General features: G+C 42.7%; 2 protein-coding genes across 2 annotated transcripts in view; one reads left to right on the forward strand and one right to left on the reverse strand.

Annotated features, from left to right (window-relative positions):
* Positions 1-2,441: 2,441 nt before the first annotated feature.
* Positions 2,442-9,970, reverse strand: KCNA4 (potassium voltage-gated channel subfamily A member 4). The gene is made up of 2 exons (XM_029209314.1): positions 9,538-9,970; positions 2,442-6,444 (listed from the first exon to the last, which is right to left on the reverse strand). The coding sequence occupies exon 2, from the start codon at positions 5,655-5,657 to the stop codon at positions 3,666-3,668; it is 1,992 nt and encodes a 663-aa protein (XP_029065147.1). The 5' UTR covers positions 5,658-6,444; positions 9,538-9,970; the 3' UTR covers positions 2,442-3,665.
* A 10,601-nt stretch (positions 9,971-20,571) lies between these two features.
* The window catches only part of LOC114887589 (follitropin subunit beta-like), a 133,175-nt gene continuing 129,754 nt past the window's right edge, over positions 20,572-23,992 (forward strand). Inside the window, exon 1 of the mRNA XM_029209386.1 lies at positions 20,572-20,587. Within this exon, the coding sequence (XP_029065219.1) occupies positions 20,572-20,587 (16 nt within the window). The remainder of the gene's footprint in view (positions 20,588-23,992) is intronic.

Raw genomic sequence — 23,992 nt, forward strand, 5'->3', positions numbered from 1 at the left:
ACAGCGAGAGGCCCGCGTACCGCAAATAAATAAATAAATAAATAAAACCATTTTGTTCTTACTACAAGTCTGATATGACTTGAGGGGTACTTAGAAAATATCAAGCTAATCTAGTGTTTTCTTCAACAACACAGAATTTTGGTACTGGAAGGAATCAAGTGATAATGTAGCCCAATCACCTGACTGTACATTTAAAAACAAAAACCTGAGATCACGGAGATGAGATGAGGTGCCCACAGTCAACAAGTCGGCTCTGGACCCCTAGACCAACTGTCACACCTCTGGTATCCACAAGCTCTCTTTTCACAGAAATTCAAAGGAATATTTATCCCTCCTCTCTCCTCCGTAACTGTTAGGCATAGCTGTTTCCTTTTCAAGCATATGCAAAAGAGAACAATGCATCCACTCTTGAAAAGACTCTGATTAGGATGACCCTCAAATACTGTACTTTTGGTAACATTTATTATCATCTGAAAAGCAACTAAATGATCCCAGATCCCAAGAATTCAAATCTGTAAATGGGGTCATTTCTCTTTTATCTTACAGCAAAATGTGTATGGTGGCCTTAAAAAAGACACAGTTTCCTAAATAAGTTACAGATAGCCCCTGGAAGCATAATTCTTAGTATAAAACATTCACAAATGATACTAAAGCACTTTGCCTAGCTGTGACTTGGAAAAATACTACAAACCCACAGCTGCACTGAGGAATCTACCTTCACACATTATCTGTAAGAGAAGTGTTCTATATAGAAGTGTTCCTATACAAGTCTCGAGGGCTTAAATGCTTCCTTCTCAGTGTGAAATCACGATCCAGACATGCTAAAATAAATGCACCTTGCCGGAAAAAACAAACAAACAAACAAACATTTAGTAATAACCTAATAATATTTGGTTTGGAAGCCCTTGCTGTTACTTCTTGACCCTTTTACCCTTAAGAAAACCATGTAAGAGAAAGGAAAACCCCAGAGTCCCCAAATGACTATATTTCCCGGATTCTCAGAAATACCAAATTCTAATACATATCAATAAAATTTCATGTAACTTTTCAGATTTTAAAAGGAGATGTTGTGGAAACAATGAAATACATTTTCCCTTCCTAACATAGCCAAATCACTGCTATTGCTATTATAGAATAGTCAATAAACATCCAATACCAGAGAGCATTTAAACTATATTAAGATATAATCTGACCTAGTTGGGTACAGCAAAAGCTACACAGTACCTTGTCCACAGAGCCAACTTTTTATACCATGACATGCCTGGGATCTTCCCCAAAAAGAAGAAACTGAAGTAATTATTCAGTGACAGGCTATCTTGTATATGCAAATCAACTTCTTGTAAGGAGCTCAAAATTAAAGAAATTACCCATTACTTTCACAATATCCTAATAAAGCAGATGTAACTCATGGGTTCTAAGTCTCTTCTTCTCCCAGAGGAAGATTAAACAATTTAGACATAGCATCAGAAATTTATACGGAACTCGGCATTTCAGAGGTTTCACATGTTCTCATTTGCCTCCCATAACAACTCTGTGATGTAACAAATGCTTTACGTGCCCTCTTTTTCACTAATGAGGAAACTGGGGTACAGAGATTAACAGTGACTTTCCCAAATGAACGGTGACCAACCCAAATAGTGTTACCCCTAGTCTAATGTTTGTTACATTTTTTGCTCTAAATCCAAAATATATTAAAATGTCACCTTTGAAGTCTTGTTACAGATGGCATTTCCTTGTTCTGTCACTCTCCATTGTCCACTAGAGATCTTTGGTCTGCACTCAATCAATACTCCCCCTACCCCTGGTGGTTTTTCATTCTCCAAAAGGTGTTCTTGACAGGTGTTTCTCTAAAGTGGTGGTGAAGGGGTGAAGAGAAGGGGGTAGCTTTGGTTTTAAACCTAACATTGAATTTACTTTGAATTTTAAATATCATTCAAGGAGAGCTAAGATTTATATTATTATCAAATGATGACCTGGGATTAAAAGGCTTGAGGAAAGCTATTCTAGCCCTTTTTTTTAAAAAAAAAAAAGTTCGCAGTTGTCAGAGTTCATTACGTGCTGAGATACCCTACATAGCATTTTTTTCCCCAGACTTCAGAACAACAACTTTATAAAGAAGTTGAAATATTGGAGAATAAGGCCTCTTATGTATTCTGAGTTTGCTGACCTACATCTCATTATGACTTAACAGTGTAAGTTGGATCACTAGCTGTTACCTCACATTCTAGAACATCTTGTCGTGAGTTAAATGCAGTTACATGTGTCACTAATTCCTTTAATAAAAATGATAATGATGGTGATGTGGAAGCCAAATGTTTTGACACAATTCTTTCTTATATCAATTTTAGCAAATAGAATGCTAAATTCTGAGGTGAATCCCCACATTCTGCACTTATGTCGCTACACAAATAAATAAACTTAATAAATCTAGAATTTATGTTGCACATTTAATAGAAAGCTCTTAAGCCATAATCACTGTAGCTGCTGGGCGTCTTAATTCTTCAAGAATTCTTTCAGTGCATGCATTAACTTTGGTTAAATTATTCTGGATTTAAAGGCAGAAGAATATTTAAATAGTATGGTTTCAGAAGCATCATTGTAACAGAGCAATTTCAAAAGATTCAGTTGCTAAATTTGACTTCATAGTCCCTTTGCAGATCAGTTATTTAGATTTAAGAAGAGAAGGGAATCATGTGCTGTTATCTCTGTGGCCATTCTTCTCACACAAAGAAAATGAGAGAACAATAAAATAAGACTAAGAAATCATTCTTCCAATGATTGTCATTGAACTGTTACATTAGTAAACATTCACAGTATGAAGTCTCTCTCAATCTCCAGCATATAAAGTAGTGCAAAGGAAAAGGAAAAAAAAAAAAGAAAGAAAGAAAATTCCAGTTCTGTTATCTGTGAACAAAACTTGTTACATTTTCTCTGATTTCATTTCTTCCATCATTGTTAGGCATTTGCTGTCACATCTCCCCAAAATTAATAATAAAATATAATCAATTTCTAAAGGCCCCTGCAGCCTTTTTAAAAGTTAATTTCCAGTTAAAAATAAACTTTAATTAAATCCAAGATAAAGCTGTAACCTATCATCTATTAAATAATCCACTTTCTTTTTTTTCTACATAGTAATTCTTACAATTTTTAAAAAACAACAGCTATGGAATCCAAAGACATGAAATGCTATTAAAGCACTGATAAATGACAGCTCAAATTCATTAGGTCTTACATAGTAAATACTTCAAAATGCCAACTTTTCCCATCACTGCACGATTACTAACAACGTTGACAATTTACTTACACATACACACACGCACGCAGCACTCACACACACACAAACACACATACACATTCTCTCCACAGAACCATCTTTACTTTTAACACCTCCTCCAGTTAATGTGCAAAATTCTTGCATTCTAATAAAAAATATAAAGATAGATTTGCTCCTATTTAAGCCTCCCTCTTCTCCAAGATGTATCATTTGTTTGATATGTAATACAAGTTTAGTAACAATTATGCCATGTATAACCATTAAATGGCGTACTACTGTATGCATTGGATTCATTTGCATATATCATTTTCATAACTGCACTCTCTATGCATAAATATATTTGGAGATGCTGGGATTGGGGGGAGGGGCAGTGGCGGGTGGCGAAGGAGATTCACACGTCGGTCTCCACAGCCTTCGCGTTGGAACAGTTGTTTTTATCTGTCTCACTGTCATCCCCCTTTCCCTGACACTTCTCCTTTGCACACAGAGATTCCTTAACCCCTTCTTCCATCTCTAGATACTCTGACTTGTCCCCCAGGGAAGAAGAAGTAGAGCTCCGAAATTTCTTCAGCAAATTAGAAGGGAGGTACGGGCAACTGACTGCATTCTGTGTCAGCTGTGTCTGTTCCTCATTTTCAGTCTCTCTGTGGTAGAAATAGTTAAAGTTAGAGACAATCACTGGCACTGGCAAAGCAATGGTTAAGACGCCTGCAATGGCACACAGAGACCCTACGATCTTGCCCCCCACAGTGATGGGCTTCATGTCCCCGTAGCCCACAGTTGTCATGGTCACCACGGCCCACCAAAATGCATCTGGGATGCTTTGGAAATGGGTAGTCGGTTCATCCGCCTCTGCGAAATACACAGCACTGGAAAAGAGGATGACCCCAATGAAGAGGAAAAAGATCAGAAGGCCCAGTTCCCGCATGCTGGCTCGGAGGGTGTGGCCCAGGATCTGCAGGCCCTTGGAGTGCCTGGAGAGTTTGAAGATACGGAATACTCGGACCAGACGGATGATCCTGAGGATGGCGAAGGACATGGCCTGCTGCTGCTGACCGTTGCCACCCCCCTGCTGCTGGGCCAGATCCGTGCCCAGCGTGATGAAGTAAGGCAAAATGGAGACAATGTCAATGATGTTCATGATGTTTTTGAAGAAGAGGGCTTGGCTGGGACAAGCAAAGCAGCGAACCACAAACTCAAAGGAAAACCACACAATACAGACCGTCTCCACAATGAAGAAGGGGTCGTTGAATATCGTGTGCCCTGAGTTCTCTGGGTGGGGGACCGAGGTGTCGTTCAACAACCCACTGTGCCCGCCTGTGCTCAGTGCTGTGATAAGATCCCTGTCGTCCCTAAACTCTGGCAAGGTTTCCAGGCAGAAGATGACGATGGAGATGAGGATGACCAGGACCGAGACGATAGCTATGCCCCTCGCTGGACTGGAGCTCTCTGGATACTCAAAGAGCAGCCAAACCTGCTTTTTAAATTCATTCTCTGGCAAGGCCCTGTCCTCCTCCTCTCTCACAAAGCCCTCATCCTCCCGAAACTTGAGCAGGGCCTCCTCCCCCAACTGGTAGAACTTCACCTCCTCCGTGAAGATATCAAAGGGGACGTTGACGGGCCTCTTCAGGCGGCCCCCTGACTGGTAATAGTATAAGATGGCATCAAAGCTAGGCCTGTTCCTGTCAAAAAAATACTCATTACGCAGAGGGTCGAAATACTGAGTCCTCTTCTCAGGGTCCCCCAGCAAAGTCTCGGGGAACTGGGCCAGGGTTTTCATCTGGGTCTCAAAGCGCAGGCCCGAGACGTTGATCACCACGCGTTCGCAGCAGTCACTGTAGCGGACCGAGCTGTAGCCGCCACCGCCGCCCGCATCGTCCTGGGGCAGCAGGTCGGTGTAGGAACACTCATCGCCGCGGTCATCCTCGCTGTAGCGAAACCTTCCCTCCTCCTCCTCTGCCTCCTCTTCTTCCTCTTCCTCCTCCTCTTCCTCCTCTTCGTCCTCCTCCTCACTCAGATCCCGCAGGATCTTCTCCTCGGAGCCACTGGGCATCAGGTCGGAGCAGTGAGGGAAGCTGCTCTGCCGGTGGTGGACTTTCTTCTTCTCGGGCTGCTGTCGCCTCCTCCTCCTACTTCCCCGGCCGCTCTGAGGGTCTTGGGAGGTGCAGGCCCCACGCAACTGGTGGTGGTGGTGATGGTGGGCGCCCCCTCCAGACCCCCCGCCGCCTTCCACAGCAGCTGTGGCCGCGGCCACAGCAGCCGCCGCAGCCGCCCTCGAGTGAGCCAGCCTCTCGCGCTCCCGGGCCCGGGCCTGCGCGGCATAACCGTAAGGCATGTGACTGTTGCACCCTGAGCTCTCCGCACTCACCATTGCAACCTCCATGGTGGTGGTTTGGGGGAAATGGCTGGTTCCAGTTGGAGGAGAAGAAGAAGAAGGAGAAAGAAAAATAGGGCAGCTTCTTTTCTCACCAAATTAAGGTAAGTTTGGAACCTTTAAGCAGATTGCTTGGAAGACTAAGGATATTTTCAGTCCAACTTTGCATTTTCTGTTTTTAAATCAGCACACCCCATGCTCTCTCTTCCCAGGGATTCAGTGTTGCTCTCCAGAGCTTGGTTCCTCCAGAGAAACAGCCTGGCACTTTCAAGCCTAAGTCAGAAAATGTTGGGGTCTCCCAAACACTTATTTTTTTGGGGGGATGTTCAAAGTGGGAAATAACGTCTAGAATGTGGTATTGATGCTGCGAGATTTAAAGGCAGCAAGTATCCAACAGCCAGCAGTCGTGCCTAGAAAATGGAATATATTTTTCTGCCATGGAAATTGTCCAGAGCTCAGTCCATCAAATTTAAATAAAATGCAAATAAGCCTTTAAGTCTTAGCACTTGCCTTCTAGTGATGGCTTGACCCATGTTAACATGTGACTTGAAGTATGTCCAGACATTGCCACTCAAAGCCTATCAGGATGATTCTCCAGGCTTTCCCCTTAAATTCATCACTGGCTTCCTGGACCCAGGGGCAATGCCGAGCTAGCTTTAGAGGCAAAGACCTTGGGAGGTAGAGAAGGTGCAAGATGAGGTGTCAGTGGGGGCAAGCCCAGCTCTGAGGTCTCCATAGAAATCAAGGAAATGCACAGCATCCTTCAGCTAAAATCATGCAGAAGAAGCCACTTCACCTGAAAAAGGAGGGGAAACAAGCATAGGAGAAAAATAAAAAGAAGAATCAAATAATAAAGAGCAAACTGAGCGTTTCCTTCACATATACTTTTTTCTCCTGTCCTCAAGCAAGCAAGCCATTATATAAAGCACCAAAGCGACTATAAATTTCCAAGGAGTAGTATGGGGCAGCTTGTTAAATCTCCTTCTCACTAAACATCCTTCTTTCCTTCTTCTTCAGATATATTTCAGCACTGTCTACTTTTGTGGCAACTCAATTATTTTTTCCTCTCTCCACTCTTGACCCATATCGCTCTTCCTTCAATCCACCTTTTCTCTAATGCCAGGTCTTAGTTCTCACTGTCACTCTCTTCATTCCACAATAACAATGCTGTCACTTTACAGCTGCTTCCATCATTCATTGATCTCAAGGCATTTTTTTAAATTTCCACATAAAATATTTCTGAATTTAGTGGCCGTCCACCCCTCTCTGTCTTGATTCAGGATTAGAGAAGTCGGAAAAAACAGTTTTCTTTAATCCAGGTTCCACCACTTAAACAATCTTCAATCACCTCATCTACAAAGTGTAGATAATAATACAACCTCCCCCCATCCCACTTTTGAGAGGATAAATGAGATAACTGATGTTGACAGAACACCACAGTGCCTTGTACATGAGGAATATCAATAAAGGCTGGCGGTTATTAACAACATAATAACATTTTATGGTCAATCTACCCACCCCCAAATGCGCAAGTCCTCATAGCATTGTCTAAGCAGGGGAAGGGCAGAACGTGAGGACATCCAGGACATTTTGAGACTCACCAATGGCCTGTATTATGTTGGCACTCCCTGACTCGCTGAAGCATGTCCCTGTTGTTGTTTTTCTGTTCCCCTGACTCCAGAACACTCCATACTGCCCACAGCCTAGGAGCTTATCCCAGTTTCCATTTCTCTAATAATCACCTTCTCTCCTTGCAGTTCCCCATGTTCACCTCGATGCTTCCTCCTACACTTTGCTCAAGGGACTATCTCCTCATGGCTCAAATCCCAGTTTATGTGCACTTTGTTTTCAGCCTATGATACTTTCTTCCCTATAATTTAACCATAGTTCCCATCCCCCAAATTCCCCTCTCTTTTCCTTCCCTCCCCCACCTCGCCCCATTTATTTCCAGTCTGCCACTTCCTGATCACATCTTCCTTGCAGCCCTCCTCCGTCCCCACTGTCACTTAGTATTCCTGACCTTTCTTCTTCCTTAGTTTGCTCTCCGTAGGTCCAACTAACTCATCTCCTCTGCCAGGACGTGTAAATGCTCCTGCCCCAATCTTGCTTCTCCTGTCTCCTCTTGCTTCTTCCGTTCACTCTTTCCAACAGGACTTCCAAGAATGCAGAGAGTGGCCGAGAGAACTGGGGAAGATAATGACAGCCAGAATTCAGGGCACCTACCAGCCTCTATTACCGGAAGCACTTGGAGCCATTAGCAGGACCCAGTGCTTGACCACCTGCTGCTCCTTGCTGAATTGTGTCAGCCTAGAAGCCTAAATACACCTGGGTTTTATCAAGTGACAAGCAGGGAAGTGGCAAGCAAAGGTCTTCCCAATCACACATTCTAATGTGATCATACACATTCTCCCAGGGCAAGAGGTGAGCCTGACTGAGGACACAAAACCCAGAAAATACACCTCTGAGGGTTTTTGGAATGACATCCCCTTCCTTTGCCTGACTCCTAACATCATCTCATACTCTGAAATGTTCACTCTCACAAGGTCTCCAAATCTCTGTCTTCACTGTGGAGGGTCAGGCCAACATCCTTTAAAGACTTTCACACAAGCCAAATTGCCTGAGAGTTTGCTCAGTTTCTTCCCCAACCCCTCAAAGCAGTTATAATACACTATTTAAATAAAGCCCCAGTGTAACCAAAGTGCCTGTAAATTTGTATACTACGCACACCCCCTCTCCACCCAACTGACTCCCAGAAGGTCACCAGTTAGAGGGTTTTCTAATTCACAATCAACTCTTCAGGAGAGCTAGACCTGCCCCCTTCACACCAAATAATTTCTTATTTACTTATTTACTTATTCATTTATTTGGGTTTGTTCATTTTGGTTTAACTCCCTCCCCCACTGTACAAAAAGCAAATCACATTCCTTCTAATTTGCTTCCAGTTACCTCACTATCCCTGATCTTGGAAGAAGAGGAGGAGGATATAAAAAGGGAGGGAGAGAGTGAAGAAAAAAAAAAAAGAGAGAGAAAAAGAGGAAAAAAATCCAACCAGCAAATCAGACTAGTTTAAAATCTCTCTTCCTTCTCAACTCAAGGTATTCATGTTAGGAGAATCTATTCGAGTCAACTCTCGGGAGACTTTATGGGGGAGACCTTCACAGGGTAATGTCCCTTCCTTTTAAACACCACCAACTAATAGGATTTTGCTGACTACCTATTCCCCAATCCCTGTGCCCCCAAACAAGAGCCAAGCATCCCGCCCCTCCCTCCTCGCCCCCCCACAACAAGGCTGTTTTCATCTCTCAGTGCTAATTCCTGCAACTGTTTTAGGGTGGTACCTGAAGCTTATCAGAGAGAGAAAAGGAGAAAGAGAAGACTGAGAGAGAGAATTCCAAGGGCCAATACCGTGAGAAATATACACTTCAACGCACGCCATTTATACAGTCCCTATGTGTTGCTCAAATGCTCAGAAAATGCACGCAAACCCAAATGTTGGGAGAAGCAGCAATTTAAACCCGTTCACCAGCTGTTCGCAAAGAAACGGAACCAGTGAGTCTGGGATGAGGCAAAACGATGCTAAATCTAAACCCCACCTAGTTGGGAAACGACATCTTTAATCGCGCCCTTGCCTCCAGACCTAGGTTCCCGCTCGGGCACATTAAGCAGGGCGCACGCACCCCATCCCTTGGGTTGGGAAAATAACAACTGTTTGGCCCCCCGGAAAGCCGCACAGCATCTGCACCTCCCTTCTCCCACCTCCTGGTTTATTTTTAACCGCCTTCCATTCATGCCCTTCTGTCACATTCTCGATATTATTTATCCCTCAAATGTCCACTGTTTCTTAACAGCCAAAAGAGTAGAGGAAAGATAAGAGAGGTATCATACTTACCATTCCCAGGCGGGGTGCAAAATAAAAATAAAGAAAATTCCCGGTTGGCTTTTTTCCCCCCTCAAGCTGCAACAGCTGGAGGAGGGGAAGAATGATCTTGGGGGTGGAAGGAATCACTCCGGTGTGGCAGGTGGAGGCTCCAAAATATCCACGGAACAAGTTCTATTGCCTGGCCAGCGGGGGTGCACAGAATCCTCGCTGCTGGAGCCCGGGGGTGGGGATCGGGGCTGCCCCACGGAGGACCCCAAGACTCCTGGTTCCTCGGGAGTTCAGCACAGAAGGGCTCGACGGGGAAAGAAAGTCAAGGTTCCCCAGAAAAAGAAACAAAATCCTAGACAGCAGCGATCACTTGTTAATCCCGAATTCCTCCAATATCCTTCCCTCTCCCTCTCTCGCTGGCTGCAGAAGCAGCACACGCCTCCCCTGGCCGGGAGCGCGCGCCGGCCGGGGGCGGGGCCAGGGCCGTCCGAGGGTGTGGCGTTCACGGCGGTCACCGGGGGCGCCTCCCGGCGCGGCGAGACGGGCGCAGTCACGACGCCGTGACTGCCGGCCCCCCGGCTGCGGCCCCCCGACAACGAGGCTCCGGGGAGCCAGTGGGAACCATTCCAGGATCCCCTGGCTTGCGCCCCCAGAGGCGAGGAGCTAATCCCGGAGAGAGAGGTGTCCCCTTTGGAGCTGAAATGGGGTCCCGACGGCAGAGCAGGAACGCCAAGAGACTCTGGAAAGGGTGATTTCGACGGCAGGTCCAGTCTCGACCGCAGGGTGCTTCTGGGCGTCTTCTCCTCTCCCCGACCCGCTTTCTCTGCATCTCCCCCGGCACCCCACCCACCAGCCCCGGCACCATAACGGGTTTGTGGGTTTGGGAGCCCGGGTGCATCTCTGCGAGGCCGCCAGCCCGGAGCTCTCTAGTCGTCTGCTAGCGCGCCCAGGCCCCTCGGCCTCCGCCTCCCTTGTAGAGAGAGAGTTGGCCGGCCTCAAGTCGGGGGTCGGGACTCCCAGGAGAGGAGGAGACCGACTTTACGCAGGTGTCCGACCCCTGGGAGGGAAGGATTACTGAAATTGGAATCGGGCCCAGGCTAAGGGCTGCGCAGGGAGGCTAAGGTCCGAGTTAGGAGAGAGTCGGGGCGCTAGGAGCAGGTTGCAAGTCCGCCCCGGGGGCGGGGGGCTTTGGAAGAGTGGGAGGAGCCCTCGGCGAACCTGTTGCTCCAAAAAGAAATATGATTTGGCAAGAGGTTTGGTTCCCGGGAGGTCTCTAACGTAGTGGTCGGATCTCCAATGCCACCCACCTCCATAAAACAACAAAAACCGCACTTCCCCAAGCCCCACCCCCCCCCCCCCGCGCCGTGGGCAGGCGAGCGCGCTAGCAGCAGCGTCCTCACCCCGGTGGACTCTCGGATTGCTTATTAGCTGGCTGGCGTGTGAAATGCCCCTGGACATCGATGTAAATATGCAATTCTCACAAATATGCCAAAAGAAGTGGGAAGTCAGAATTTACACAGACACAGAGAGAGAGAGAGAGAGCTCAGGTGGCGACGGGGCTCCGGGCACCTCTCCCGGCTCCCTCTCTGATGGGCCAAGCAGGCAGTGGCGGCGTGCGCCCGGACTGCTGGAGCAAACTCGACCTTGGGGGGGGGGTCAGTTGGCGACAAGGCAGCCACTGTCGTCCTCAGCTGGCAGCTTTGTTCGAGGGCCCTGTTGGGCCTCCTCGTTTTGTGGTGCTCTATTAATTATTAAGAGAAATATTCCCGAGCTGAATTATAGATATAACCAGGGCTCACTCACCTAACCGCTGCTGGCTTGGCGAAGGACAACAGGAGGGCTGATTTTCGTTCCTGTTTGATTTTTTTTTTTTTTTGGGCGGGGGAGGGATCTTTTTAAATAACTAAAAAAATTGCATTGTAATCGGTGAAAAGGAAAAAAAAAATTAAACTGACATGGGGTCTGGTTTTCCTAACTTCTTCCAGTTAGTGACAAAAGTTAGAACCTTTGTCCTGAATGAATTTATCTGTGATCCTCTGGCCTCAACTGCAGGTGGAGGAACTGAGAGAAAGATAGCATCCACACCAGCTCTAGAGAGGCTCTGTCTCAATTCATGCCCCACTATAATCCATTTCTGAAAGTAGGGAGAGTGGATTTCTCCAAAAGTAAAAAACATCCCATGTACTGGCCCCAGATCCCTTCTGTACTGCCACAATGTGTAGTAGTCACTGTGCAGTTTCATACATGCCAAAAGCAGATGGTTGAGTTTATTGTTGTCTCATCAGAAGGATGTTTCTTGGGATGGTAGAAGGCAGGGCTGAGAGCACAGGATCTTGGGACTAGTTTCCCAAAAGCAATTTGTGAGATCAGTTGGAAGCAACTGTGGAAATACTTTCAGGGAGATGAAAACTGAGATGGAATGATACACAAAAGACAGGTATATTGAAGCTTGGACATTTTAATTGGATCATGTTAAAACTTTATGAATTATGCTTCCATTTACTGTTTGTTCCTATCACAGCCCAGAGAATTTTAAAGTTTAAAATGCCTGAGGTCTCTATAAATATTTACACTTCTTAGGTATCAGGAATCTGAATAACTAAAGCACCACAGCAAGAACACAGCTGAGGAAAAACCACTTTCATGAAGATGTTCATTCAGGTCATACAAGATATAGTTACTGAGAACTTGATCAAGGCTGGTAACACTCTTTTGAGTGCCCACCTAGCGGCTCTCTGGCTCTCTGCTAAATACTTTGCATACATATTGTTTAATTTTATCTGCATAAATAAAACACTTTATGTGATAGGGATTTTTATTATCACTATTTTATAGAGAAGGAAATTGAGGCTTATGATGGTTAATGAACTTGCCCCAAAGTTACATAGCTAATTATTTAGCAGAACTGGGCCTTTAACAGCTGACTCAGCAATGTGGACAATCCCCATGCTAGTGATGATAATGCCACGTGGTCTAATGCCCATCTGTCCTCACAAACTACTGGCTGTTACAGATACAGAGGCAGTTTAGGAAACAAGGGGGTATGTGCTTTGATGGAGGTATGAGAAATGTGTTCCTGGGATGCAATGAATGGAGTAGCATCTAATTTGGGGGAAGCAAGCAAGGATTGACAAAGAAAGGGGAAATGTGTCTGAGGAATGTGAGAACTGGAGTGGCTGCCATAAAGAATACATGGGCATGTGGCACTGGCGTGGACGGAATAACTGAAAGCTGAGAGGTAGGCGGCCCCCAATTGGGAAGAGCATGCTCCTCACTCAGGCTTCCCCCCATTCCCAAACACACACACACACACACACACACACACACACACACACACAGACCTCTTTGAACTTTAAAAGAATTTCTTTATAAAGCAAACAAGTAACATTCCATTTCTCTTCCTGAAATTCTCTTAAGGATTCCTAGAAAGTCCCACAGATGAACAGTAGCAGAAAGATTCTTTGCTGTGACCAACAAAAATCTACCTTGTCTCAGTTTCAAACTGTTTTCTCTGGAGAGGAAAAAATTATTTTCTTGCCTTTCTTAGTCATCAACTAGTCAAAATTCTTCAAGCCCCCTACACCCAAATATACCTAATACCACACATAATTTCTCCCTGGCTTTGAATTCTCTCAGTGGTAATACAAATATTCCAGACCACACTATGAAGCTTACGCTTATATAGAAAAGGGCAAAGGGCAGCAGATCTTCCTTTGTACAAAGCAGATAGAAGGCCCTGTGGGATACAAACTAAGTCCATTATAAATGTTTTTGTTCTCTTTGGGGACCATGGTCTCCAGTGAATTACAGCATTCTGTTTACTTCACCTCTCTCTCCCCCAGAAGCCCACAACACCTCCCTGAATACAGGCAGTGTATCCCGAGCAACCAGCGCAATACCTGACCCAGAGCAGGCATTCGATAAGAATGTACTAAAATGAATGAATAATGGAAGAGGCTTCCATTTGCCAAGAAAGCTCAGTGAATGTGTTGGGAGAAAACCCAGAGAAGATTGCTTATACCTGCTCACCCCAGACTCTCAGCTATCGGCCTTTTAAAGTTCTGAAGGGATGTGAGGGAGAAAGAGTTCTGGGGTGCTTGATTCCATGCTTCCCATTCCCTAATGTATGGATGCAGATGTTCTGAGCAGCCCATAATTCCTTATGAAATGTGAGTCACTCAGCTAGCTTTTCCTTGTAGATGGATTTTTCAGTGACCTTTCACCACACCACCTTGCATTCCGTTTTATGCATACCAGTACTAGTCAGGTCTTAAGACCTCAGAACAGCATAATCACTTCTCATTAAATGAGGAAACATCAATCCTGGAGAGAAAGACTAACCACTCACTTCCTGACTCTCTGACCACAGCTCTGTGTAGGTACAGTGGGGAGTAAGACAGCTACTCTCTGCCCCGGATGGACACCTGCGGTCTAGGGGGGTGAGAGATGCATCAACACACCCATGCGGTTAGGGTCTGATAGAAGTCACACGAGGAGCAGAGAGAAGCAGCATTAACTGAGGTTAGAAAGGTCCTCAAGCCAGAAGGAGCCACGGGTCAAAGGCTTACTGAATAAGAATGGCTAGAATGAGTGTAAGGATAATCAAAGAGAAGCAGAGGATCCGACATGGAATGGGAATGGGAAGCAGTGAGTGTGGACTTAGATAGGCCACGCTCAAGAGTCTGAACTACGGTCTATGACAAAACACTGCATGAAAGGATTCTCAACCCTTTTTCCACCTCTACACACAGGACAGATGTGGTTCACACGCATGACACACTCCCCCGGGCAAACGCAGATAGGCAGCTGCAGCATCCACTAAATAGACTGAGTTGCAGGCATTTCCGGGCTTCTTGGCTACAATGACATCTTTCTCCTCCATCTATGAATGCATCTGAGAAGCTAAGTGAGTGAAATTGAGTGGGCAGAACTTTAAATCATCTCAGATTTAGATTTCTGTATGCAAATCAATCAGAGATGTCCGTTAACTGAAGTAACTCAGAATTTGCAATGTACCGCATCTCTAATAGTAATCTACCAATGTGGGGTGACCCTGCTATTGAGATCCACCCTGTCAGATCCAGTAGTTCCTCTGGTCCAGGATCCCCTGTGGATACCAAAATCTGAAGTTACTCAAAGCCATTAATATAAAAATGGCATAGTATGGTCAGCCCACCGTATCTGCGGGTTCTGCATCCAGATTGGTTGGTTGACTGCATGGATGCAGAGCCAGTGGGTACTGAGGGCCAACTGTACACTATAACAAGGTGAAGTGGATTCATTCTTTTAGCTCTTTGTTATGCTTTCCTTATATGTGGTTAGAATATACAGCAGTTATGGAGACTCACTTAAAATGAAATATCCACCTTGGTGCAGATAAAAATCACCCACATCCTTGTGTGCGGGCACCAATCAATCAGGTGCAAACTTGGGGCAGAGATGAATAGAAGAAGGTTTAGGTATGGAATAGTTTTCAGTCCCTACAGACATTACCACCACTGTGCCTTCCACATTAACTCCTAATAATTTATGTCAAGGAGCTTTTCCCGTATAAGTAAATGTGGGCCTTTTTATAAAAATAAGAGGTCATGTATACTTCCTGCCAACAATGTGTTCCAGACTCTGAAGGTCCCTTTAAATATGGTCAATGACCATGGTACAGGCTGGATTCTACCCTTTCAAGAGTTGGCTGCTTTGCCATCTTCTCCATTTTGATTGTGATCAGTACCTTTCACCCCCTAGAACAGACATCACCAAGGCTTAAAACAGGCCTTTGCTCTAAAGCCTAAGAATGTTAATGCCTCCTCCAGGCTGCCAACACCCATCACAGCCCTGACCATCTCTCCTTCATCAGACCAACATTACTTCTGATTTGGTTAAGTACTATAAAGACTTTGTCCAGCACATGCTTTCCAAAACAAGGGCCATAGTTGTAGGAAGGATGCTCTCATGTAGAAGAAATTTGTAGTAGGTACAGATCAGTTAAGAAATATACCCCAAATTATGTCTGCTCTTTGCTCACTTTTCTCCACTCCTAGCTAAGAGAGAAACACAATTCTGGGGATTAGCCAACTGATATACAGTCGACCCTTGAAATACGCAAGGGTTGGGGCGCCAACCCTCTGCACGGTCAAAAATCCGAGTATAATTTATAGTCATTCCTCCCTCTCTGCAGTTGAGCTTTCGTGAATTCAACCAACCAACTACAGCGTATTGGAAAAAATTTCTTGCGTAAGTGAACCTGCACAATTCAAACCCATGTTGTTCAAAGGTCAACTGTATTTTAGAACCAAAAGCACAAACAAAGCTGAGAGTATGAGTGTCTAGGTTGTTAACTTATGGTTTCTCATCACTCGTTGCTGAGAACAACACATCAGCTATCAGGTTTTTTATACACTAGAAGCCCCTCTAATTTATCTCTCAGTCAACCTCACAAATCAGCTCTTATTCTGAATAAACACAGAGAACATAGGCTGACAGCCCCAAAGTTCACACAGGAGTACCAAAACTGACAGTCTTCTTTAGATGGTTTTTCAGAATGAGTCGTTCTCTGAATTCATATATAGATTTGAACTTGAAAGTAAATTACAATGAAATTCTAATGATTTACAATAGTCCTGGGGGTGGGGGGGAAATAAACATTTGACTAAAGCAATTACTCTTGGACTGCTTGCAGGGCTGGAGCAGAGATCAGATGCTGGGGTTAGGAGATTGTCTCTCCAGCTTCCTGGTTGCAGAACCTCCTGCAAGACACTTAACCCTTGTGAATCTCAGTTTCCTTATCTATAAAAAGGGGAACTGTACTATCAGTCCTCTTTTACAAGATCATGAGTGTAGATCACATAAGAAAATGTAAGAAAACTGTTCTGCAACCATAAAAATACAACATGGATAGAAGACATTATTTTAAAGTAGTAATCACCTGCCATGGACTGAATGTGCACATCCCCGCCCCCAAATTCATATGTTCAAGCTGTAAACTCCAATGTGACGGTGTTTGGAGATGGGACCTTTGGGAAGTAATTAGAGTTAGATGAGGTCATAAGGATGGGGCCTTCATGAGGGGATTGGTGTCCTTATAAGAAAGAGACATCAGAGAGAGATACGAATCTCTCTTTCTCTCTCACTCTCTCAGAAAGATGGTGGCTGCCTACAAGCCCAGAGAAGAGGCCTCAGAATGAAACCTACCTTGCCAGCACCTTGATCTTAGGCTTTCCAGCATCCAGACTGTAAGAAAATAAACTCCTGTTGTTTAAGCCACCCAGTCTATGGTATTTTTTTTATGGCAGCCTTAACTGATTAAGACATCATCAAAACTTGATGACAGATATTTAACCTGTCTTTCCTAGCAAACTTCACTATGGTATTAGAAACTGGTGCCTGAAACTCAGCAACATGTTGAGTAAGAAATGATCCTTACAGGTTTTCTTTCAAGGAATGGAAAGATTTGTAATCAACTTGCCAGTTGTTAACATGGTAGTAAAATTTTATTAGGGCTTCATAATCTAAAACTCATTCTAAACCAATTTGGAATTTTGGGCAGTTTTTCTTGTAAAATGGCTATAGATGACATTAGCTTGAACATCCTGAATGTTGTTAACAGTATTAACTGTTCATTAATTCAACAAAATTTTACTGAGCACCTCCTTTATCTCAGGCATCAGTCTAAGCACGAAGCAGTAGTGATAAACAAAGACAAAGCCCCTGCTCTTAAAAAGATAAGCAGGACTTCCCTGGTGGTGCAGTGGTTAAGAATCCGCCTGCCAATGCAGGGGACATGGGTTCCAGCCCTGGCCTGGGAAGATCTTACATGCTGCAGAGCAACTACTCAGCCTGCACTCTAGAGCCCACAAGCCATAGCTACTGAGCCTGCGTGCCACAACAACTGAAGCCCTCGCGCCTAGAGCCCGTGCTCTGCAACAAGAGAAGCCACCACAATGAGAAGCCTGCACACTGCAATGAAGAGTAGCCCAGGCTCACTGCAACTAGAGAAAGCCTGTGTGCAGCAATGAAGACCCAACACAGCCAAAAGTTAATTTGATTTTTAAAAAAAAGATAAGCAAAGTTATTTCACACAACATTAACTGTTATGAGGAAAATAATATAAAGTAATAGAGTGTCAGGAAAAAGGTTTTCAACTTCAGTTGGCTAACTACAGAGAAAGTGACATTTGAACTGAGGCCTACATGACAAGAAAGCTTGCCATGTGAAGATTTAGGGCAGAGAAAAGAAAAACTGTTAGAAGAGGTCTGAACAGATGTGGTCTAAAAATTGAAAATGTCAGACAAGGGTAGCTAGAAAGCAAAGGCCTTCAGACAGACAGACAGACAGAATCTAATGCACCAGAGTCCTAATACGATTTAATTCTACATACCACCACCTAATCATTTTAAGTTGGGATCATGGAGGTGCATCTCCCTCCTTCCTTTCTCAGACCCCAATTTCAGGCTTAGTCACTCTTGTAAGTATCTGAGAATAGATAGGAAGGAGCCTTCCTAGGGGGTTAGAGAGGTAGTCCTGGGCAGAGGGAAGAGTTCACAGTTCTACATCAGAAAACCGCTCACATGTACGTAAGAGGTGATGATTGCTATCCCCAGGTGTCCTGAGTTGTAAATGTAGTTCCCAGATTTCTCTCCCTGGTCTAGTGCTGCCTGTTCTCTAAAAGGCACGATGTGCTGTCTCTGTTACGACTTCTGTTTTGTTAAAACAGTTCTTTTCATAGCAAGGAACAGAAAGCAATTCAAGCTAGCTCATAAACAGTCGGCTTACAGTAAGGTTATTGTCAGATCTTACAGGAGTCCACAAAAGAGCTGAAGACTCTTTCTCAGTAATGAGTCTGCTTTCCCATAATGTCTCCATACATGTGGCCCCACAATGGTTGAGTTAGCCCCATTGTTACACAGTCTTTCAGTTTAAAGGTCCTTCACATGCTCTACAATATCTAAAAGGAGGAATCTGATCAATTTAGCTCAACTTTTTAACCAAGCCAATCAAGTCACAAATTACCAGATTAACTGGTCAAACCACCAATGTCCTAAAGGGAAGTTCACTCATCTGAGTCTGTAGCTAGAATGAAATTTTCTGAACAGGGGCCAATACAAGTAAGTCCAGCTCACTAATTCTAATAGCAACATGTCGGGTTGTTTTAAGATCTTGAGAAACCCTTGCTATTCTTACTTATAGAGGATCTTCCCGGCATCATATCTAGCATACTTTAAATGCTCACACATTCCACGTTAGAGATTATGCAATCTATTTTACAGTTGAGTTGCAGCTGAGTAGTGGACAGTATTACATGGAAATTTTGCAGTATTTTAAGTTTTTTCTGTATTTCAGAGTTAATTTTAAGAGTGTAGACATTTCATAGCCTCCTGAAAAGCTTATAGGCACACAGGCATGGCCCGGAAACAAAACATAATCCCTGAACAAAGAAATAGCTCCTTGATTACTGTCAAGTACTTAAGAGTCTTGGCTTTTAAGGTATTATTAAATAATCACATTTTTGGCTGATAAACTCTGGATGAAAGATATCCTCATTTACCTGTTTATTCGTCTGCATGTGAATATGTGCTGACATATGTGAATGCATCCTGTGTTTATGTTGTCTTCTACGTTGTGTGTAAGCTGTAATGGGAAAGCTAATTATTAAACTCTGCAAATACACCCAGAGGCTACTGTGAGCGATGCAGCCAAAAAAAAATCTAAAAATAACTATGTAATAAATAACCATTTGCAGATGGGAATTGTTCGTGTGGTTTTCTAAACAATAGCAGGTTTCTTTAAGGCATTACGGAATTTTTCCTGACGTTTTTACTAGGTGCACTAAATCTTCCATACTTAAAGACAGATAATTTGAATAAGAGTGTGATAAAATTGACTAGATCCAAATTAAAGTTATTTTTAGGACAATATTGAAAGCAATAGACAATTTCTTTATTCTTAGAATAGATTCATACATGCATATTCTCCTGTGTTAGTTAAAAGCATCAAGAGAGTCATTTCCAAGAGGCAGAGCATTCCAGCAATTATTTTAGAATACTACATTGCCAAAAATGTAAAGACCACTCTTCAAAATAATATCTTGATTGCTTAGTGTTTTATTTCTTCAGGTTCACTCAGGAGAAAAAATTTTAAAAAAAGGAGACTAAACTAGAGCTTAAAAGTTATAGGAATATGTTGCAGAAATATTTAAGTGAGAAAGCCGCAAAGTGTACAGCAAGAGACTTACTGAAAAATGCAAGAGAATTGGGTGTTTCTTAGCAGCAGTGATATACCAAACTTTATAAACAATTAAAATAATATTAAATAATTGCCAAAATTTAAAATCAACTTACAGAAGAGTGGGCTTGACATGTGATAATCTGAGATGGTTTCTTCTACCTGGGACCAAAGTATTTGGTGCAGCCTTTCAAGACAGCTCTGGTTCATACAATCTTCTGCCACCACTAATGTATATGTAGTTAGTGGTCTAGTCACGTGCCTCAAACGTAGCTCAACAGAGTCCCTGTACTAATAATATGTTTAATAACTATTAATTTTCCTGCTCAAGACAGAGCATCTCCATCAAATGATGAACTTTGGCTCCAGTTTCAAGCTTAAAGAAAAAATATACTATATTCTCCTCTTTAACTCATGGGAAGTTATTGAATATTTCATTCCTAAGTTGAATGTGATACATGCAAAGAATAATTTGACTTGTTTATGGTGATATACAGATTACAAGTTAAGAGCATAGCCTCTAAAACCAGCAAATCTCTATCCATTACTAGATGTATGACCTTGATTAGGTTTCTTAAGTTTTCTAAATGGAATGTTCTCAACCACAAAGCGAGAACAATGATACATACTTGATAAGGTTGTTGTACGAACTGAAGGAGACAAATTATGTGAAAGACAAAATGCACAGGACAACTGAGGAGACGATTTATTCGAGCCATTACAATGTGGAGATTATTCATTAATGAGGAGAGTCTCAAATAAAAGGAAGGGGGCTGGGGGTTTTATAGAAGCAGAAGCAGATAAACAAAGGACTCATCCTAGAATCCTACAGGGGTCATGAGGAAAGATGGAGGTGAGTCTTACCCTGTAATATGCAAATAGAATAAAAATCTATGTGTATATTATACTCAATGCTGATAAATCAGAGAAAACATAGCTGTTTTTATTAAACAAAAAAATGTTAAACAATTCTTATTTGCCAAAGATTTACCTAAATTATTTGAGCTTGAAATCATAAAACATTTCTGATTTGGTTTCTGTAAGGATACTTTTAAAATTTGGCACATTGAAAATCTTAATAGTTCAACTTCCTTAATTCCTGGGAATTTTAGGAATATTCAACTTAAATATGCAATAATTTACCTCTAAGCCAATCAGAATAGAATGCCTTAAGGAGCTCTTTAAGGTTGAATCAAATTTGGTAGTTCCATCTGGAGGTAGGAAATATCACACACTCACACAATGAGATTGGCAAAGGCCTTTCTGAATAACACATAAATACACAGAAAGAGAGAAAGCTTATGACTTCAATTCTAAAATTTCTGTCATGGGTCAAACATAAACACAGAAATGCAAAGAACTGTTCTCTTCCCGCTGGGTATAAGTTCTTAATTGATTTGCACTCCAAACAGACAAACAGGCAAGACTAACAACCCAGAGTCTCTGTTGTCTTTCACCTGACAGAGACAAGATCTTTATAAACCATTAGTTTCTTTACAGAGACCACCAAATGGTCAGACCACAAAACCAAAAGAAGCTGGCAGCAGAAATCAGCCATGTGTTCAAAAAGAATCAAAATCAAATCCTTACCGTGCTACCGATGGACACGAGTCTATTGCACAGGAGCAGGAGTTGGACTTACCATTAGGTCACCAATCACTAGCCAGGAGCAGAGGACAAAGGGCTCCAAAAGTCCTTTACTGGGTGGAGTAAACGGGGATCCAAAAGTGAGGCCATCATATCAGAGTTACAGTACCAAACTGTGAAAGACAAATGCAGAAAAGATTATTTTATATAAACTATTACAATAGGAAGAATATTCATAAATGAGGAATGTCTCAAAGAACAGGAAGGACCCTGGGATTTTTTAGCGACCAATAAGCAAGAAGGTTATCCTGGAGTTTATGGGAGTCCTTGGGAAGGAGGCAAGTGGGTCTTAACTCAAAATACACCAGCACAGGGTGGTCATTTAAGGGTAGGAAGATTTCTTAACCATTATTTGCTTTCCAGGAGCAAAGGGCTCAGATAAAGTTCAGCATTGTGCATAGCACAGGGAGATCAGCTTGGTTCTTTGTGTCCACCTAGAGGGGTGGGATAGGGAGGGTGGGAGGGAGATGCAAGAAGGAGGAGACATGGGGATATATGTATATGTATAGCTGATTCACTTTGTTATACAGTAGAAACTAACACACCAGTGTAAAGCAATTACACTCCAATAAAGATGTTAAAAAAAAAGGTTCAGCATTGTCACATTGTCAATTTTGTAAAATGTTTACTCATGAAGAGCAAAGTGTTGGCAATTATTGTTGGAGAGGGCAGTGCATTTAACAGTACACTTTACATTTTTTGTGTAGAGTCAAATACTGACTATCCTTTACCAGCTGTATGACTTTGGGGAAATTACATAATTTCTCTGATTTTTAATTTTCTTATCAGTTCATTGGGCATAAAAATAGTGGCTTCTTCATAAAACTGTTGTGAAGAGCAAATAGGTTAAAAATGAAAAATTCTAAGACCAGGTCCTCACTGGTGAGCACTCATAAACAATGGCTAACTATTAACATTACTATTTAGAACTGAATGAATGCCATTAGAAAATGGTTCATTTTTTTACTTCTGAAACCCACCTGACAAAGTAAACATTTCTAGAGCACAAGGATTCACTTTTTTATTTGCCAGATCATTTTGGTAATTTTAACAGTAGAGGGACATTTTGAATTTATTTCTTTAAAAAGTTCTGCTATTGTAAAGGAAACAGGAAATTAATTGTCCTTAAATAATTAACTAAATATTAACAAATTAAACCAAAATCAAAGTTGGAGAAAACTAAATGGCATTTGTCTCTGTTGTGTTAAAATCCATAATTCTGCTGTTTTCCAGCTGAGCTGATATAAACTAGAAAACTGATTGATAATAGTTAGAGAAAAATTTTTTTTTTTTTTTTTTTTTGCTGTATGCGGGCCTCTCACTGTTGTGGCCTCTCCCGTTGTGGAGCACAGGCTCTGGACGCACAGGCTCAGCGGCCATGGCTCACAGGCCCAGCCGCTCCGCAGCATGTGGGATCTTCCCGGACCGGGGCACGAACCCGTGTCCCCTGCATCGGCAGGCGGACTCTCAACCACTGCACCACCAGGGAAGCCCGAGAAAAAAATTTTTTTAAAGCTTGTCATCTTCTTTTCCTTTTAATGAGTGAAATTAATGGTAAAGAAACCTTATCAGATCATTGTTTATGTGAACTTGGTTCTGGGAGGATAAAAGGTTTTGCTGTTTAACAATAGCAAATAAAGCAGTCCTAGACATTCTTGAACGAACATGTAATTCTCTCCTTCTAGAGCACAGAGAGCTTTGTCACAGGGTTCAGAGTCTATCTCTAACAATTCTCAGCCTCTGGCTGAGGCTATTAATTGTACCTCATTTAATGACCTTTAAAATACCAAGAAGGAAAACACTTTATGCTGATTTCCTTGACTCCCTATCTTTGATGAAGACTAGTTTAAAAGAGGGAAAGGGATGAGATGAGGGAGAAGTTTGTATTATTTTGACTGGAGTCTCTCAATTGGTTTACATCTGCATTGCTGATGGGACCAAAATGCTAGCTATTGGCTAAAGAACTCTTTAAATCATCCAGTACAAGACCAAAAAAATGTTTTTCATTCTAAGGATTCAGCATCATAATAGACCATCATAGAAAGCACAAGTATGGCCTTAAGAAGCTTCAAATCCACCTACATGCTTGGGAAGGCAAGACGAGCCCTGACATGATACAGTGGCAAATATATAAGATAACATACAAGTTTTTCTGGTCTTGGAAGTCAGACAGCTTTGGCTCAAATTCTGAATGCATCAATAATAGACCATCACTTGACCATGGACAATTAGCTGTAAAATTTATTTTCTTCATCTGAAAAAGGAGAATAAAGGAAGTACACACATTGTGGAATTGCTTTGATGATTAAAAGAGAAAATGTAAGTACTCAGTTCCTGGCCCTTGGTAAGTATTCTAATGAATGTTAGCCACAGTTGTAGTGATATAGTAAAACAGTATATAAGTAGTGTATATTATAAAGAATTTATATATAGGCTAGAGGCATAGCCTACAATTAATTTATCTGATAGCATATAATTAAATAGTGTTTATGGTGGTACAGATATAAATGTTATACCAAGTCAAAGGAAGGAAGAACAGTGGGGGTATCAAAAGGAAACTTAATGCTCTTGGTACCATGCCTGGCAAGTAGTAAGGACTCAATATATGTTA

The sequence above is a fragment of the Monodon monoceros genome, unplaced genomic scaffold (genome assembly GCF_005190385.1).
Source record: "Monodon monoceros isolate NGI ecotype Baffin Bay Population unplaced genomic scaffold, NGI_Narwhal_1 Super_Scaffold_7, whole genome shotgun sequence".
Taxonomy (NCBI): domain Eukaryota; kingdom Metazoa; phylum Chordata; class Mammalia; order Artiodactyla; family Monodontidae; genus Monodon; species Monodon monoceros.

Bases quoted from the DNA above. Each gene is read 5' to 3' on its own strand.
- KCNA4 (XM_029209314.1), bottom strand. From the start codon at position 5,657: ATGGAGGTTGCAATGGTGAGTGCGGAGAGCTCAGGGTGCAACAGTCAC.